The sequence below is a fragment of the Chanos chanos genome, chromosome 5 (genome assembly GCF_902362185.1).
Source record: "Chanos chanos chromosome 5, fChaCha1.1, whole genome shotgun sequence".
Taxonomy (NCBI): domain Eukaryota; kingdom Metazoa; phylum Chordata; class Actinopteri; order Gonorynchiformes; family Chanidae; genus Chanos; species Chanos chanos.
In genome coordinates, this window is record NC_044499.1 from 15,569,069 (window position 1) to 15,585,828 (window position 16,760).

The 16,760-nt window shown below is 39.2% G+C and overlaps 3 protein-coding genes across 3 annotated transcripts; all 3 read left to right on the forward strand.

Moving 5' to 3' along the window:
- Positions 1-404: 404 nt before the first annotated feature.
- On the forward strand, positions 405-6,986 carry LOC115812013 (cysteine/serine-rich nuclear protein 1). Its single transcript, XM_030774487.1, has 5 exons — positions 405-460; positions 3,196-3,397; positions 4,170-4,432; positions 4,583-4,879; positions 5,224-6,986. Exons 2-5 carry the CDS (start codon positions 3,202-3,204, stop codon positions 6,169-6,171), a joined length of 1,704 nt encoding a protein of 567 aa, XP_030630347.1. The 5' UTR covers positions 405-460; positions 3,196-3,201; the 3' UTR covers positions 6,172-6,986.
- Positions 6,987-7,479: 493 nt separating this feature from the next.
- Positions 7,480-11,956, forward strand: gorasp1a (golgi reassembly stacking protein 1a). The gene is made up of 9 exons (XM_030775455.1): positions 7,480-7,634; positions 8,311-8,391; positions 8,975-9,178; positions 9,324-9,410; positions 9,626-9,756; positions 9,944-10,085; positions 10,249-10,354; positions 10,517-10,663; positions 10,748-11,956. Exons 1-9 carry the CDS (start codon positions 7,572-7,574, stop codon positions 11,305-11,307), a joined length of 1,521 nt encoding a protein of 506 aa, XP_030631315.1. The 5' UTR covers positions 7,480-7,571; the 3' UTR covers positions 11,308-11,956.
- Positions 11,957-13,875: 1,919 nt separating this feature from the next.
- LOC115811114 (vesicular, overexpressed in cancer, prosurvival protein 1-like) lies at positions 13,876-16,760 on the forward strand. Its single transcript, XM_030773186.1, has 5 exons — positions 13,876-13,923; positions 14,954-15,012; positions 15,860-15,937; positions 16,353-16,486; positions 16,579-16,760. The coding sequence occupies exons 1-5, from the start codon at positions 13,876-13,878 to the stop codon at positions 16,758-16,760; spliced, it is 501 nt and encodes a 166-aa protein (XP_030629046.1).

A 16,760-nucleotide genomic window follows, 5' to 3' on the forward strand; every position in this document is an offset into this window, starting at 1 on the left:
CAATTTAGGGTAAAGGGAAGAATAAGTTTCAGACAACATTTGTATTTTATTTGGTGGGATGACAAGTTAAATAGACATAATAAACAATCCTAAACAATCATCTTCTCTTTTCTTTTTTTTTTCTTTTTACCTCTAAACTATCAATGCAGTCTCTCTCTCTCTCTCTCTCTCTCTCTCTCCTTTCTCTGCGTTTGAGTGTGAGTTTTTCCTACTCATATTACTGTTGACGTCACACACTGGGGAGGGTTTTCCGCTGACGATAATACCGTGCTGTTGCACAAGCGAGTTCTTACTAGACCGAGTAACAGCTGACAGTACATATTGTGCCGTATGTAGATCAATACGGTCAATCAGGCGAATCGTGTTCGTGCTGATAAGCGATTATAGGAATATATATGTATATACATACACATATTTTCACATTTTCATTCATGGTTTACGGATTTAACACAGTTTCAAGGTGAGTTAACTTGTATTTTGTCTTGTATCATGGTTTAACGAATAATGTAAAAAGTATATTATTGCTAGTAGACTTTTGACTCAAACTTGTCATTTTTGGTAAATTTGTCAAAATCAGTTTTATAAGAGGAGGGAGCAGTGTTACAGTGATTTAAATACTACATAGTTTGTCATTGACTACCTTATGAAAGTTAGACAACGTGTATTAACAAGATACGAGATTTCATTCCATATGTACATGTCCTCACTGTACACTAAGCTGCGGAAGTTTACCAGTTGGAGCTGTCATACGTAGCGAACTGACATCGTTTTAAATTGGACGGACGTTGTTGTCCTTAGTTGCTCTCAGATTTGTATGAATCTATCAAGACCTAGATCTAGGTTAAAGCTTCGCAGTGTCATTGATGAAATAAACTTTTTGCTCATCTAAAGGTTAAAAAACCTTTATTACATGTTTTTTCCCTGTTTATGTTAGATTATTGAGGTTCGTTTGGTTACATGTAAACTGTGTGTGTTCCCTCACCCACATGTACCCCATGAAAACAAATCCTCATCAATTCTTTCTGAGAATGGTTGTGCTGAGAGAGCAGAAAGGTGAATATTTTAAAAATAAAGAATGTTGAGCATTGAAAAGGAAATCTGACTCTTCACTTTATGATGTTCACCCAATTTATTTAACTTGGTTAAACTCATATATTTCACTATGTGTTTGGCCCAAGAGTCTCTGAGAGTTCTGTGTGTACCAGGTGGGCTGCTATGTTTTCAGTGAATTATAATGCGGAAAAAAAGGAGTTGAATGGAGGGTAGCCACGACTCTTATTTTCTGGCTGTGGGATATCTCTTCTAGGCCAGGGATGATGACCTCATTTTCCCTTCCAGACAACTGTACACCCCTGTCTCCCTATCTCCTCCTCCAAAACCTCCAAACAGGGGCTTTATCCTGTAGACCAACCCTTTAGCCTGCTGACCCTTACTTTTTCAAAGATCAAAAACATGTTTTGTGTTTGTTCAGGGATTGCTGGGATCTCCAGCTGTAAAGTCTTTGTTAGACTCTGAGAACTTGCTTCTGTATGTTGTTCAGATAGAATGGAAAGTTTTCAGCTGTGGGTCACTGTATTGTGTACATGGTTTAAATGACCCCCCCCCCACACACACATCTCCGCACCACATGAACGCACATGCACGTCTACTCAGACACTTAAAAACTGAGTTTGAATTGAACGTCTTGTTGGGAGTTGAGCCATAATAAAGAGTACTGTTCATTTTTATTAATTTATTTCTTTTTGCTGTCATATGGATTTTACTTTTTCAAAGGGAAAAAAACATGCCATCTTTTTTATCTTAATCATCTTTAAACTCGTCTAATGAGATATGCTTAGCCCTCTAAATGTCTACCTCTTCACCTTTTTGATGTGGGTTATGGGCTAAATCTAATAGTAGAGCAAATGTCAAAAAAAAAAAAGTCAAAAAATCATATTGCACATGCACATCCTTCACATACAAGGTGTACATAAACAACACATAGTTCTCCAAATACTGGTGTGTAATCAAGTCCATGAGAAAACTCATTCAATACTAAGAGATTCAACAAACTCAATCCTCTCTTGTGCTCATTTTATTTGATAAATCTACAGTGCTTGCAGTGAATGTCTGTGGCATCTGGGAGTAGGGTGCAGGTGTTTACATAACACCATTCAGAGAGCCAGTCTGGCGTGACACAGGGCCAAGGTACCTGTGAAGTACTCACTAAGGTTGCCCAGGATGCAGGCAGTGTCTGCAGGGCACACACTGTTCCTGGCACCTCAGTCGGTGATGGGGGAGGAGCTTGAGTGAGTGAGTCTAGAGCAGGGGTCAGGTATTCTATGATGCATTTTTCTCTATTCTGCGATGAACCTACAGTCCTTTTCATTTTGCATGAACACAGGGTATGGCAAGTTGTAGTGTGCGTTTTCATACACCTCCAACACACACACACATGCGCGCACACACACACACACACATACAGAGAGGGAGCAAGAGAGACAGCGAGAGAGAACACATAACATGTTCCTACTTTATTAAAAGGACTTACTGCTCCTTTCATTGGTTCCTCTGGGTTGCACTGTTTGCTGTTCAATAGCATATAGCATATATCCAAATCCAAATATTCAAAGTATCCTTATTCTTTTTCAAGAGCTTTGACGTACATTTTAGGCGTAAACTCTAGCCTTAAGGTGTTCCTTTTTGCTAAGCTGAATGCCTTGACATTTCCTTGAAGAACCCAAAGAATCTCAGGAATGTTAATTACTCAGAGGGGTGAGAGAAAGAACCATTGATTCCTTTTTGTTTTGCCGTGGCCTGTATCTTCTTGCTTCATTGCAAAAGTATTGTTTCATTTGAGGGAAAATATCTCTCAGTAAATAAAATTTTTTGCATTGATTATCAAATTCACTTGGCTGCTGCCACTGCAGAGAATCCTGAAAAGCTGTCAAACCAGGTGAACAGGATCTCTCTAAGAACAAGCTTGGTGCTCCATGCTAGAGGGTGAGAAAGAAAAAAAAAAAAAAAAAGGTGTCCAGTTGCTGAAGGATTTGAGTACTGCTAGGCTACTGGGATTTCACCAGCCACAGTGTTCATCTTAGAAACAGTTTATATGAAATCTGTATACAACATAACCTGAATCATTGCAAAATGCAGTGTATTTTATTGTAACTGATCTAATAATAGTTATATATGTTTGTGCTTTGAATTTTGCAGAGCGTTATGGCTAATCCGTCACTGAGTGGAATTCTGAAGAGAAAATTTGAGTTTGTGGATGAGGACCCCTGGTATTCCTCATCTTCCTCCTCCCTTTGTTCCTCCACCTGTCTGGGGAGAGAGTCTTATGAGATGTGTCTCTGTAGTGACCCCCTGGAGCCTGGGCCAACCAACTGCACATTAACTCTCAAACCCAGACCAGGTGAGTTTGGCATATTATCTGAATCATGGCTGTGCAGTTTTCAGGACAAACAACCCCGCGTTCGTCCGCCCAAGTGCATAAGAGAGTTGTATTATCATCCTTCTGCATCAGCGCATGACTGAACTGACTGTTTTTTCAAGTGAAAGAAACATAATGCTCTAGCCGGAAGTTTTCCAGTAATTGCTCTGGTGCGACATACCTTTCAGATTATTAGCATCAGCAAATGAATAAATTGTACAAATACCGCATTATGCTTGACTTAAATTCACATTTGTTTGTGGCTCAAAAACCTAGAGGAGATAATTCACTAATAATAGTAACAAGCTGCTGGCGCTGGTTTGGTAAAATCACCCATGTAACTGGATTTAGCATGTATTCAACCATGGAAATACATACCAATAATACTGTTTAGTAATCGTGGATTTTGAAACCCAGACAAAAATATTATTTGTCCATGTTACCATAACCATGTAGTTCTGTGACTAATAAATGAACAAATAAATAATCATGTACAGAAAAAAACTTATCTGCAATGTAATGATTCTTGTTTGGTTTCTGTTAGCTGCGCTGCCACCTAGTGGCATTTATAAAGTCTATTGCAGCATCAGTTTCTCATTGTTACACAAATATTGTAATGAGGTAATTGCTAATGACTCAGTAAAAATAAAGAAACTATGATGTGCTATGCTACCTGAGAATGATGCCTGTTGGTGGTTTTAACCGTAATGATGGCAATGATAATAATAATGATAAATATTTCTCTCTTCCTCAGTCACATCCATCCTGAAGAAGACCAAAGGAATGCGGGCAAATGGCAAGGTTCACTTTGGTACGGTTACTGTGTTCCTCTTTCCACGGTGCCAGGGCTTCACCAGTGTGCCTAGTCGTGGAGGTTGCACACTGGGCATGACGTGGCGGCACGCTGACTGTCGTAAATTCACTGTGGCAGAGCACGCAGTGGACCAGCAGTGCCAACGCAGAGAGAAACTCCAACAGCGATGGAGAGAAGAGAGGCTGAAGGCCCTCAAACAGAGGGTTAGTTCACAAAACCTACTGATCTGCATTAAATACTTCTCCTGGCTTTTATTGAACACGTCATTCTCTTCTTGATGAACATATCTCTATTTTAATACTTGATACAATGAATATTCTGACACTAAAGGGTATTCTTCCTTCTCAATGCAGTGGAGCAGCAGTGGTGACATGACTCTGGAGGAGATGAACAGTTTGATTGCTGATAACATGGTGAATGAAGATGTTCAGTTCAGTACCGAAGATTTAGAGGGAAGAGGGTTCCCGCAGTCATACTCCTCCAAAAGGAGACGAGCGCTGTTGAGGGCAGCGGGTGTTGCGCACATTGACAGGGAAGAGAAGCGAGAGCTGAAGAGACTTCGTCTGTCCCGGGAAGACTGTGGCTGCCATTGTCAGGACTACTGTGACCCTGAAACCTGTGCATGCAGCCTGTCTGGAATTAAATGTCAGGTAAACGGACTGTCGCTCATATGGAGAAATTTATCCCAGTTTTAGAGGTGATAAATGTTACTTTCCCAAAAAAACACCTTGTCAACCATATTTCCCAGACTATTTTAGCTTCCGCTGGTCTGTTTCTTATATTACCATATACCATTAATTGTCAGGCGTTTCTGAAATTATTTTTATGCTACACCTATCTTACTTTTTCAACTTTTGGGGTAACAATAGTACATCTAGTGATGGTAATGGCACAGGCAGAGGTGAAAATGACATGTTTCTTTTAGTCCTAGCAGTAGTAGTATCAGTGTAATTATAATACTGTGGCTCATTTATTCTCATTGTGAACTCAATAGATGGACCGATCCAATTTCCCTTGTGGGTGCTCAAAAGACGGGTGTGGGAACCCTAGAGGCCGAATTGAGTTTAATTCTAGTCGGGTGCAGAGTCATTACATTCGCACCCAGATGAAACTGGAGCTAGAAAGACGATTGATGGAGGAGAAGGCTGACCAGCCCTATCGACTGTGGAGCTCTGAGCAAGGTCCCAGTGGAGGCGGCAACCATTCACTTCTCCCAGTGGATGATACCATCTCCCTTTCCCTCCCTGCCAGTCCTGCCTTGTGCTTAAGCACCGGGCTGTCAATAGAGGGCGAAGACAGCTGCAGCAGTGACATGTCAGACTCTTCATTTTCATCTGTTCAGAGCCTGGACTATGATGCAGAGGATGGTTCTTTCCCAGATCAACATGCTCTGGATATGGCTGACAGAAGCATCCCTCACACTGTTGGTCACCTTCACACAGGCACACAGGACCTCCCACACACTAACAAGACTCATACCAACTCAGTCCAGCAATCATTCAGCCAAAACTCCAACTTCTCAGAGGCTGACAGCTGTACCATATCAGGTGCTGGGCATCATGAGAGGACTTTGCTGAACCTAGACAACACAGACAATTTAAATTCAAACAGTAACTACAAGTCATTGACTTTTGAATACTTGGATGAAAATGCCAATCAGTCTAGCGACCTGCTCCTAAATAATTCCTTTGATGCTCCCCCAACTCCATCTCCCTACACTGACTCACCAGACAGTTACATGGACCTGAGTCTGTCCTCAGAGTCAGACCTGGGCTTCTTTGATGGTTTTTATATGTATAGTACTTGCCCTGTTCAAAGTCACCTCAAGATAGACAGTCAGCCGGACAATATCTGTCTCTACCAGTTCTCCCGCTGTTCAAGCCCTCCTCAAGCGGATGAACCAGGTGTCAGTTACCTGGAATCTCTCATAGGATTGTCTTAATCTCAATGGGTAAACTCATTCCAAGCTTGTGGAACACTTAAAGACTGTAGGAAATGAAACTTGGTCCTGACACTTGGTGGTTAATAATATTGGCGAACTGTGATTAATCTTTAGTTCAGCTGGCAAAGGTAGGGCATTTGTGTTGGGTTAGCACTTTAATATCCAGATATTGAAAAAACCTTGTTAAAATAAGCCTTCAACTTTTACATTTAAGCAGTTTGAGAAGAAGCAGTGTTGGTACACTTTTTTCCCTCAAGGAATTGTCTTGACCTAAATTTCTAAATGAAGAGAACATGTCTTTAGATAAATACCCTCCCCCCTCCTTTCCATTTTCCCCCTCAGAAACATTACCTCTAAGTATTCAATTCATACTCATACAGTGTTATAATTAGAGCATCTAGATTTATTTCATTTTGGCCTGAAGGTAAAGATTCATACCCACCAAATAAAAAAAAAGAAAAGAAACCTCAGGGATATTTTAACAGTTCAGAAACCATACTGCATTAGGTTTAGAGAAATGCATTTTTGTTTGTTTGTGTGTTTATTTTAGAGGAAACATGTATTTACGTGGATTTGTATATTTCAGCATTATGTATATTTGAAACTAAACTGACTGTTCTGCTCAGTTTTATTTTATGCTGTAATTATAGACTACCTGAGAAATGTTTTGCATATTTTGTCATGTTTTTTTAATTTATTTTTTCTTTTTTAAAACAACATATTTGAAATGATTCCAGAGTGTTTAGACAATAATATAAATATGCTTTTAGGTACCATGATCACTTTATGAAGTCCAATTTAAAATACATTGCCTTTTTTCATAAAATAAATTATATTAAAGATGTATGTTAAATTTATTTGAAGTAAAATCAGTTTTTAATGTTTGAGTGCTTTTTCAACTACATTTCTATATTTCTGTATAAAATACAACTGAAAAATACACTGCTGTGTACTGTTTCTCAGCAATAAAAAAAAAAATAAATAAAAACAAGTGGTAAACATGATAAACGCTTATTTGTAAATGTGGTATGTTAACAAAAATGTCCTGAACATAATAAACATGGCTTAAAATGACTAAAATTTAACGTATTGTTTTATATATATCTATACACACACACACACACACACACACACATATTTATATATATACATATATACATATAGTATGTAAAAAGTAGGGGTTTACTAGCGCGTCCATGTAAAATTCATCGAATAAATGGTTATTGAGAGTTGGATATTGCATCATTCCCAAGTCATCCTGCGATCCTTCATATCATGTTCGATTGCCCTCTCCTGCATTGCAAGTTGTACATGATGGCCGCGGAGGACTGACAAGCTTGTGTTCAAGTCAGCTTTGGAAAGTCGTTGCAGAGAGAGTGAGTGAGGGAGAGAGAGCAGACATGGGTTTATCACAGAGCTCGAGTGCACCAGAAGGTGGAACTGACGGATATCATGTTCACGGGGTAATTACACATTTATTGTAGTGTGTTGTCCAAATGATCGACTAGAACAGGTTAGGGTAGCCGAATTACTTAGCAGACTGGCTACATTATAACGCTAGGTTAACTTTTTACTGTTGACATTTACAAATTAATGGCTGACTCACTTGTCATGTATCAACCGATCACACTAAATTAACTGCGAAAGCTGCTCTGCCTCTCATAGGCGTAGTCGAACGGAGTATGATGAGGTGGCACGGGTTTCGATTCTTCAGTTACAAAGCTGAGTACAAGCTAATATTAGCTGATCTCAGTGTTTGCTTGTATAGGCTGTAAACATCTAGTGTCCCAAGTAAGTTAGCCCAGGACTGAGACAGACGTCGCAGCTTTTTTCGTGGAAACGCTCAAACATTTCAAAGAATTCCACCCATGTTTAATAACTTACATATTATTATAACAACACCGGTACTCTAAACTGACTTTTTTATTGAAAGTCAGTTTAGAGTACCGTAAATGTGTGGGCACGACTGGGCTACGTGGACCGTGGAATTATGTAATAGTAGCCCAGTCAGCTAACGTTTGGAAAGGACATTTTGTTCTCAGTTTGTGTCTCAAGTGTACATTATCCAGCTTCACACCATGTTTTCCATTTTACAGCATATTAAAGTGTTTCAATATGTGTCCTTGCCATTTTTTAAAGATTCAGGAGAACTCCCCTGCACAGAAAGCTGGTTTGGAGCCCTTCTTTGATTTCATCATATCCATAGGGAATAACCGACTTGTAAGTACTCAGTCCAAAACCAAATATTGTGCAAGTGTCCTGTGTTTTAAACATTTGCTTTAATACCATTCATGCAAGCCCATTTTCCTTCTGATGAACATCTGTCTTCTTTCAATGCGGTTTTGAGAAAATGTTTTATCTTACTTCATCATTTTCACTTACCATATGATCTGATCTTCATGTAAATCATAATACTAGATAATCTGATTAAATCACTAGCATACATTTAGTTGTCTTTAGTGCACAGGTTAATTCAGAATTCCCTGATTTTTTTTTTTTTTTGGAAAACCTTCAGAATATTTTGCCTTATTAAGAAGCTGAGGTTCCAGTCAGCCAGAAGCACTTCCCAACTTAAAAAAACAAAACAAAAATAAAACTCAATCACTAGTGTCTGGTCTTTGCAACACAAGTTCATGTCATTCAAATCAAATGAGGTTTTTGAGGACCTCACAGAAAGATTCGTCAATGCTCATGAGAGTTATGAACTCTCTTCTAAAATCTCTGGCCTCCATCAGTCAACAGTCAGGTAGAGATTGTTGTCTGTGCAGCTGTATTTACTAACAGTGTTAATTCTGCCAACTAGAACCAGGAAAATGATATGCTGAAAGACCTGCTGAAGGCTAATGTGGAGAAGCCAGTGAAGATGGAGGTGTATAGCACAAAGACCATGCGAATTCGGGAGTTGCAGGTTGTTCCCAGCAACATGTGGGGTGGACAAGGCCTTCTGGGAGCCAGTGTCAGATTCTGCAGTTTTCAGGGAGCTAATGAAAATGTGTGGCATGTTCTTGTAAGTCTATTTCTTTTTTCTTTTTTCAAGCTCATTAACTTATTTTCTTATTGTAACACACTCGTGGTAGTTTTGCCTTTGTTTTTAAAGTTTAAGTGAAGCGCTTTTGTTTCCTTTGTATTTATCCTTTACTTCTCTCCCTCAGGATGTTGAAGCTAACTCGCCGGCCGCATTGGCTGGTCTTCAAGCACATAACGATTATATTGTCGGAGCTGATCAGGTCCTGCAAGATGTGAGTAATTTTTTTTTCTGCTTTTCTGTCATATAAACTCACGTTTCACCATAAATTATTTACTTGAAATCACAATATATATATGTTTAAGTGTTTTCTAATTAAACACATAGAAAACATATTTATTTGTTTCTTTATTGAGGTCTTTTAGTCAGTGGTTTACCAACGGCTTCTGGACTCTTTCATGAGAGCAATTTGGTTATCTGTCTCCGCAGTCGGAGGATTTTTTCTCCCTGATCGAGGCCCATGAGGGGAAACCCCTGAAGCTGTTGGTCTACAGCACTGAGACTGATGTGTGCAGGGAGGTGGTGGTTACACCTAATGGAGCCTGGGGTGGAGAAGGCAGGTCAGTGCCTTCCATTTCATCACAGTTGAAGCAGAGAAAGGGGAGGGAGGTTGATGGAGGACTAGTTTTTGTATTGTCCACATTTGCATTTGTACCATTTTGAACCCAGATCTGAGCTGAAATAGCAGTGACATCAGCTGAGGAATCTCATTCTACAATCCTGCTTATTTTATGTCTTGTTTTACAGTCTAGGTTGTGGCATTGGGTATGGCTACTTGCATCGAATTCCAGCCCAACCTGAGGGGCCGAAGTCTGGTCAAATCAGCTCTCAAAGTTCTCCTGAACAGGAGACCCCCTCTCCAGAACTGCCTACTAATGGATATACTGAGGTATTAAAACTCTCGTGTGATTTCACAATGATTTGTGAATGACTAATGAATTGTTGGCTGCATGTTCAAAATTCACTGAAGCCCATTTGAGGACATAATTTTTGTACTGAGGTGGTACTTTAGTAAGTAATTTATTTAAGGTAATTGCATTGTCTGTCTCAAGGTTTCTCTGATGGCAGCCTCAGGACAGGCCGAAAAGAATGAGGAGGTGAGAGATTTGGATTTTGACGCCCCGCTACCACCCCCAGTCCAGAGAGTCATGGATCCAGGTACATGTCATCGAGAAACAGCAACTTTCACTTTAGAATTTACCTTAAACTCTGTCATACATGTTTGAATATTTTCCTTTGGTCAAAACATGTCCTAAACACCGATGTATTTTCCATCAGTGAAACATTTCAGACACAGTTGCTTCACTATTTGGCACACAGGTTTCTCTGACCAGTCTGAAGTGGGTATGATGAACTCTGAGGTGTCTGACATGGCGGAGCGGCTAGAGTTATCCGTTTCATCCATTGACATGACGAACACTTCACTGGCGGTACAGGAAGAGAAGGACAGTGATATCTCTGGTGTTGGTGAGTCAGAGTTTTCACAGTACACAGTCATTTCCAATACAAAGGAGACGTAATCTGACATATACCATGTTCTTATGTCTGCAGAAGAGCTTGGAGAGAGTAACGTGTCTTTGTCAGCGGAAGATCATCCAACAAATGATGCTCAACAGCCAAACACAGAGCCTGCTCCAGCCATAGACCTCCTCTCCTCTCCACCAGCAGAGCTCCAGCCTTCACCTGCAGATAGTCCTGAGCTGTCTTCACCTCCCCAAGACCTGTCAGTCCCTCCCTTTGACCTTTCAAGCCTTGATCCCTCTATCCCGCCCGTTGATATTCAGTCTTTAATTAATTCTTCTCTCCAGCCCCTTGACTGTTCCCTTCCACCTGTAGACATTTCCTCTCTGCTGATTGACACCTCTGCTCTGCCAATTGAGCCTTTGGCTCTGCGCACAGAGCCGTCTATCCCTCCCACTGACCTTTCACCTTTGTTGTCTGAGGCATCCACAGATAATAATGTCAATCAGGGCTCTATCGATGAGTCACATGCCATGATCTCCAGCTCACAAGCCTCTATGGAAACAGTACCATGTGAGCATGATTCATTTACTTCCAATAACGACGAGGTTAGTGGAGAGTCCAAAGACATAGACACTGTTTTCCAGTAGGATCACTGTCTGTTACTGCCAAATCATCCTTGACCTCAGCTATAAGGTCTCGTCAGGCTATGTGTTGGAATGGCTGTGCTACTGTTACACTGGGGTCTGATTATGTTGCTGGTTGTGCAAGATTGAGAGTACTGGTTAAAAAGCTATCACAATATTTTATAATGCTCATTTTATCAGTTAGAATATTTTTGAGTGGTTTGGATGTGAAGCTTTACCCAAGAGTATTTAAATGATGTGAGTGGGTCAGACTTTGATAAGACATTGTATAATTTGCAAGATTATTTAGCCAGAGGGTATTTTGTTAGAACGGTCACTTAAAATTCTTTCAGCCATTAATAAGTTTTAACTGTAAAATTGAATGGTACAGAAGGCCAAAATGAAAACATTATCTTAAAGAAGAGATGGAGGAAGAGTCGGAGGACAATGGCTTTCTTCGACCAGAATGGATGATGAGTTCTGAAAACACAGCAGCCTTGCCTTGTTTACCCTTCTATGCAAGTTTGATGGTCCAATCCAGAGAGAGAGGACATAACACAAACTGACTGGTTGTTTTAGAGGTTGCTTTAGCGTACATGCACTACGTTACTCTACTATTTCACAAACGCTACAGTGTGTGTGGGTGTGTTTAGTGGTTTATATATATATTATATAATTCACACACCTTGAACTATAGCTTTTTATACATCTCTTATCTCTGTTTTAGCTTCTGTTCAGAGAAAAATGTATCAGAACCCTTTTTTTTTAACACTTGCATATTATTCTCCAAATGAAGTTTCATAGCTTACTGTTAGACTACTTAATGAGGGAGTCTATACAAAACACTGGCAAAACGGGGTGTTGAAAGCGTGGTGTCAGGAAAGTGTTTTCGGTTTATTCATACATCATTACATAACAGTGTACTGAGCAGAGGTTGTTAACATTTTTGCAGGTCACCTGACTGAAGAGTTTTGTTTTTATAAATATTTTTGTATAATTTAAGTCTTGTTGAATGCAGGTATTTGGGGGCAAGGTAGGTAGTGTCTATGTGCTGACTTAATTATGTGAGGGAATCTCTAGGGAATTCTGAATACAGGTACTGTTGCACTGTCAAGGTGTCAATGCAGTGCTGCATACTTAAAAATGATTTTAATTTAAAATTGATGTGATTTGTTTGGTCTTAACGTGTAATATCCAGTTCTGTTACTGAGGTATACGATTTTTTCGTGCGTTTGTGACTTAGGTATGACATATAATATTTTATAGTAGATGAGCATTATTTCTTAATTCAGTAATTGTCTGTAATGAAGTGAAAGAGGTTAACAAATATCCAAACTAGAGGTATATCAGTACTTAAAACATGATTTTTAGAATAGTTTTTGTATTTTTAGAAGAATGGATGCAATGAAAAAGCATTGAGTCTCACCTTTTCCATCTATGCAATTTGTTCAAAACGTTGAGGACTGCTCAGGACTTTATATAAAACAGATTATCAGAAAAGATATGCCAAAACTCAAAACTGTACAGAGGGAAAAGGCTGGTTGATGTTATACACAATATACACCTTTCCTTTAAAGTGACAAAGCAGCATGGGTAATATTGCTTGTAACACTAATTGTTCTTTTGCATCCTTGAACACTGAAGATACATAAAAGATATTGTCAATGCAATGCCTTTCATTTTAATTTCATGAGGGGAAAATATGAATTGTACAATCCAGAATGCATACTTATATTTGTTGCAAGCACAGTATTTCAGTTAAATTTTTTATTTGTGTCTCAATTGGATCTTTTTTGGCTGTTTGTTTTTTGATACATTTTTATGTTGGTTTTAGTATTGTTTTTCTGCAACAAAGGGGAAAAATATTTTTATAGTCCTTTAAAAATCTAAAGGCTTCTGTAACACTAGGTTTAAAAAAGAGCAAACAACACTATGCTTTGTGAAATGTGGACTTGTGATGTTCTGTTTCCTCATAAATTTGAACTTTGAAAAACACTGGATTTAACCAAAATAAAGAAAACTCATTAACGTATGTTATGCTGCGTTCCATGATGCACCACTCTCACATGAAAATGTTCAGAAAAACATTAAAACTACGAATCAATACCTTTGTATTTTCAAAATGTATTTGAAATTATAATATGCATGTCATAAACTTTTGCTCGTGTCCAAACTGTTGGCTTAAGTCTATTTGGTTAAATAATAATTAAAAAAAAGTCTTCAAAAACATTTGCCCTTTCTCGTAGACTGGACGCATTTGAAATCAGAGTCATATAGTATAAATAAGCCAACACATTACACGCAGTAAAACTACGCGTCGGCGGACGAGCTGGAGTTTGCATAAACACAGAGATGAGGCTGTCTCGGCATGTGTGACTGAAATTCAGCAAAGGCTGCAACCCACAGCTTGAATTCGTAGCTTGACATACCGATCAACCCAGTATGGATCATAACATGTTGGTGTGTTTTACGTCGCAAATGTGCGCTAACGGTTGACCTGCACTGCCATTGTGTCCGACGTGTCAACTGATGAACTCAAAATTTTTAATTTGGGCAGTTTGTCCTTGCAGCGGAGCTGGAGTACTCAGAGAAATGCGAGACATTTCGAGGATCATCTTCACGTTTTGTTTATTTGCCGAGGTGAGTGGGGGAAAAAAACGAACACCCTTTATTAACTGATTAATTTAAAATCCTCATACTGACCTATAAAGCATCTTTATCAACATTTCTTATAAATAAGGATCAAAATGCCTGCTGACCAGACCAGCTGTCATTGTGAATCAGTACAGACTTACTGTACCAATGAATTTTCAATTAGTATTTTCAAAGAAATGAAACTGCCCGAATTCAAACGGGCTAATTCGCAGGGGAAAGTCAATTTCAATAACACTTTAAGAATGGTAGATTATTCAAAACGTTTTGAAAATGATAGGGGAGCAAAATGGTGTTTTTTATCATTTGCTGGAAGCTGGTATAAATTGGTCTGAATATTTCCAAGCAATCGCAGTCGTTTTCCTCAGAAATATTTCGTGGTATGGATGTCTATGCCCTTTAGCTACAAAAATAGCTAGTCTGAAAGTCTCTTGCATACACAAACTTTTACATGCCAACTTATTCACTTACACACTCACGCATGTTCTCACACACAAACACACCATTCGTTCTTTGCTGTCTATTGTTTATTGTTCAAGACTGGGACACTATGACAAACAGCTCTTTGTGACTCATTTCCATGAGCATGGCAGCTCTGCTGTTGACTGAAGGTTGTCTGCAGCCCAGCTCATAGGCAAGCTTTGACTTGAATGACCGATTTGATAGGCTATAGAATAAAACATGAATGCAGATGTAATCACAGGCTGCCTACAGTATATCACTGCTGACTTCTGAAGTTGGTGTAACTCCAAAAAACCATTGTTGCCTTCGTTATGACATTTCATGACACAATCGCTATCTGCAGTCCTACAAGCCATCCACCCATCTACCTATTCACATTCAAATATGTTGGAAGGAACTTGTGATACTTGTCAGGTTTTTGTTGTAAAAGACATTTGTTTCAAAGGACACCCAGTCAATTTGACAGGTGAACCATATCTAGGCTAATACTTCTATTACCTTGCCGAAGGACAGTTTAGCAACAGAAATCTCTTCTTCTCTTTATTTTTTCTTCCAGAGCATAGCAGACAAAAAGTATTGTTGGTACTTGGAGGGAGGATATCCCATATATTTTATGTAAGTACAAACTGCATAAACAGTGCTCTGAGAAGCAATATATTAAGAATAAACCAATCAAAGAAGCCCAATCTAATCATTACATTATCTTTAAATAGATATTAAATGTACTCATGGCTTTCTATTTTACTCAAGTGCATTGTACATATCTACCATTAAGTGGATATCCAAATCATCTATTATAAAATGTGCCTGCAGTACATAAACAGACTATATTAATTCTCTCAGATACTCAGAAGGGTTAACTGTATTTTTATGCAGTGTTGCCTCTGCATTATGCCAGTGGCTATGTTCGGTTTGAATCACATATACAAATACTCTGAGAAAAGAAAAAAAAAAAAAGAACAGAGATTCATGGGCACAGGCGGGAGATCCAGCTCCACTCACTGGTCTCAATGAGGGCAATTCATCATGAGTAGTCGTGTGCAGAGATTCAGAAACAAATGAACCACAGGAAGGGTGTCTCACAGTTTCTCTGTCAGCACAGAAAACACAGAGAAAACAAACGTGAAGCTATACTTACTTAGTCTTAGACTTAAAATGTTATTTGATCCTTTATTTGATTTTTCTTCATCTTTAACTCTACAGCTTCTCATATTCAGTGTGTAAAAGTATTCTTAGAATGTCAAACCATTTGCCATTAAATAAATGACATTTTGGTTATATGAAAGTAGGCCTGACTGAATTATTTAATATGAATATTTAAACTCATGTGAGTACTACTGCTTGCGTACATGTGCATTGCTAGCTCGGTGTTAGATACAAACTTTATTTGGTAGTACTTTGTTAAAAATGTTTTGGTGATGCGCTGCGTGTAAATACTGTGAATGCACTTTGTGGCTTGTAGATGTAAGTCGTATGAGGACTGCTGTAGTACGCGGTGCTGTGTTCGAGCCCTCTCCATCCAGAAAGTTTGGTATTTCTGGTGAGTCACAGCTCTCGTCCTGTGAGCACAGATTTCTCCTCCTCTTTATTGCCTGCTTGATCAGCACATTCTTTTTCAGTACCATCAGTGGGACATAAATGAATGAGGTGGAAAAAAAAAGAAAAAGAAAGGGGCAGAAAACTCATTGTTATATGATCCCACAGTAAAATGATACACTGTAAGTTACATGTGTACGGACAGTAAGAGTAATGTGAAAAGGGCGTTTCTATTCATCAGTATCATAAATGATTCATGGTTCTGTTGCATCACATGCTCTCCACTGTGTGGCTACAAAAGTGGACCATTCATCTTGCTCTGCAGGCAGTTACTTCAGCTCGAAGTGGTAATGAATCGCAGAGCTAGGTGAATGATTTCAGGTGTGGATTTTAACTGACTGCTTACTGCTGATCTCCAGGGTGCTATTGATGCTGGGTATTCTGTTCTGCTGCGGGGCTGGATTTTTCATACGAAGACGTATGCACACAGCCCCTCTCCCAGAACAGCCAGACATCAACGTTTCCTACAGCAGATATCCTCTTACAGCTCCAGGTGAGATAATTATAATACAATTATGGCTGTGTTTTCTCTGTTCCTGTTACCATCATACTGAGAGTAAAAATGACTTTGATTATTTTCTGCAGGGTTGCAGCAGCAGTCTGGTTTTCAAGGGTATAGAGAGCCAGGGAATGTGGTCATTTCTCCTGTTTATCAGATGCAGTCTCACCCTCCCCATATGACTGCAGTCTACCCACCCCTACCTTCATACTGTAACCAGCCACCTCCCTCCTATGAGGAGGTTCTACGGGATTCGGTTAAGAAATAA

Bases quoted from the DNA above. Each gene is read 5' to 3' on its own strand.
- LOC115812013 (XM_030774487.1), top strand. From the start codon at position 3,202: ATGGCTAATCCGTCACTGAGTGGAATTCTGAAGAGAAAATTTGAGTTT. The intron at 3,398-4,169 runs GTGAGTTTGGCA...TCTCTTCCTCAG, and splicing joins AACTCTCAAACCCAGACCAG to TCACATCCATCCTGAAGAAG. The intron at 4,880-5,223 runs GTAAACGGACTG...TGAACTCAATAG, and splicing joins TGTCTGGAATTAAATGTCAG to ATGGACCGATCCAATTTCCC.
- gorasp1a (XM_030775455.1), top strand. From the start codon at position 7,572: ATGGGTTTATCACAGAGCTCGAGTGCACCAGAAGGTGGAACTGACGGA. The intron at 7,635-8,310 runs GTAATTACACAT...CATTTTTTAAAG, and splicing joins ACGGATATCATGTTCACGGG to ATTCAGGAGAACTCCCCTGC. The intron at 10,355-10,516 runs GTACATGTCATC...TTTGGCACACAG, and splicing joins CCAGAGAGTCATGGATCCAG to GTTTCTCTGACCAGTCTGAA.
- LOC115811114 (XM_030773186.1), top strand. From the start codon at position 13,876: ATGCGAGACATTTCGAGGATCATCTTCACGTTTTGTTTATTTGCCGAG. The intron at 15,013-15,859 runs GTAAGTACAAAC...TGTGGCTTGTAG, and splicing joins GGATATCCCATATATTTTAT to ATGTAAGTCGTATGAGGACT. The intron at 16,487-16,578 runs GTGAGATAATTA...TATTTTCTGCAG, and splicing joins ATATCCTCTTACAGCTCCAG to GGTTGCAGCAGCAGTCTGGT.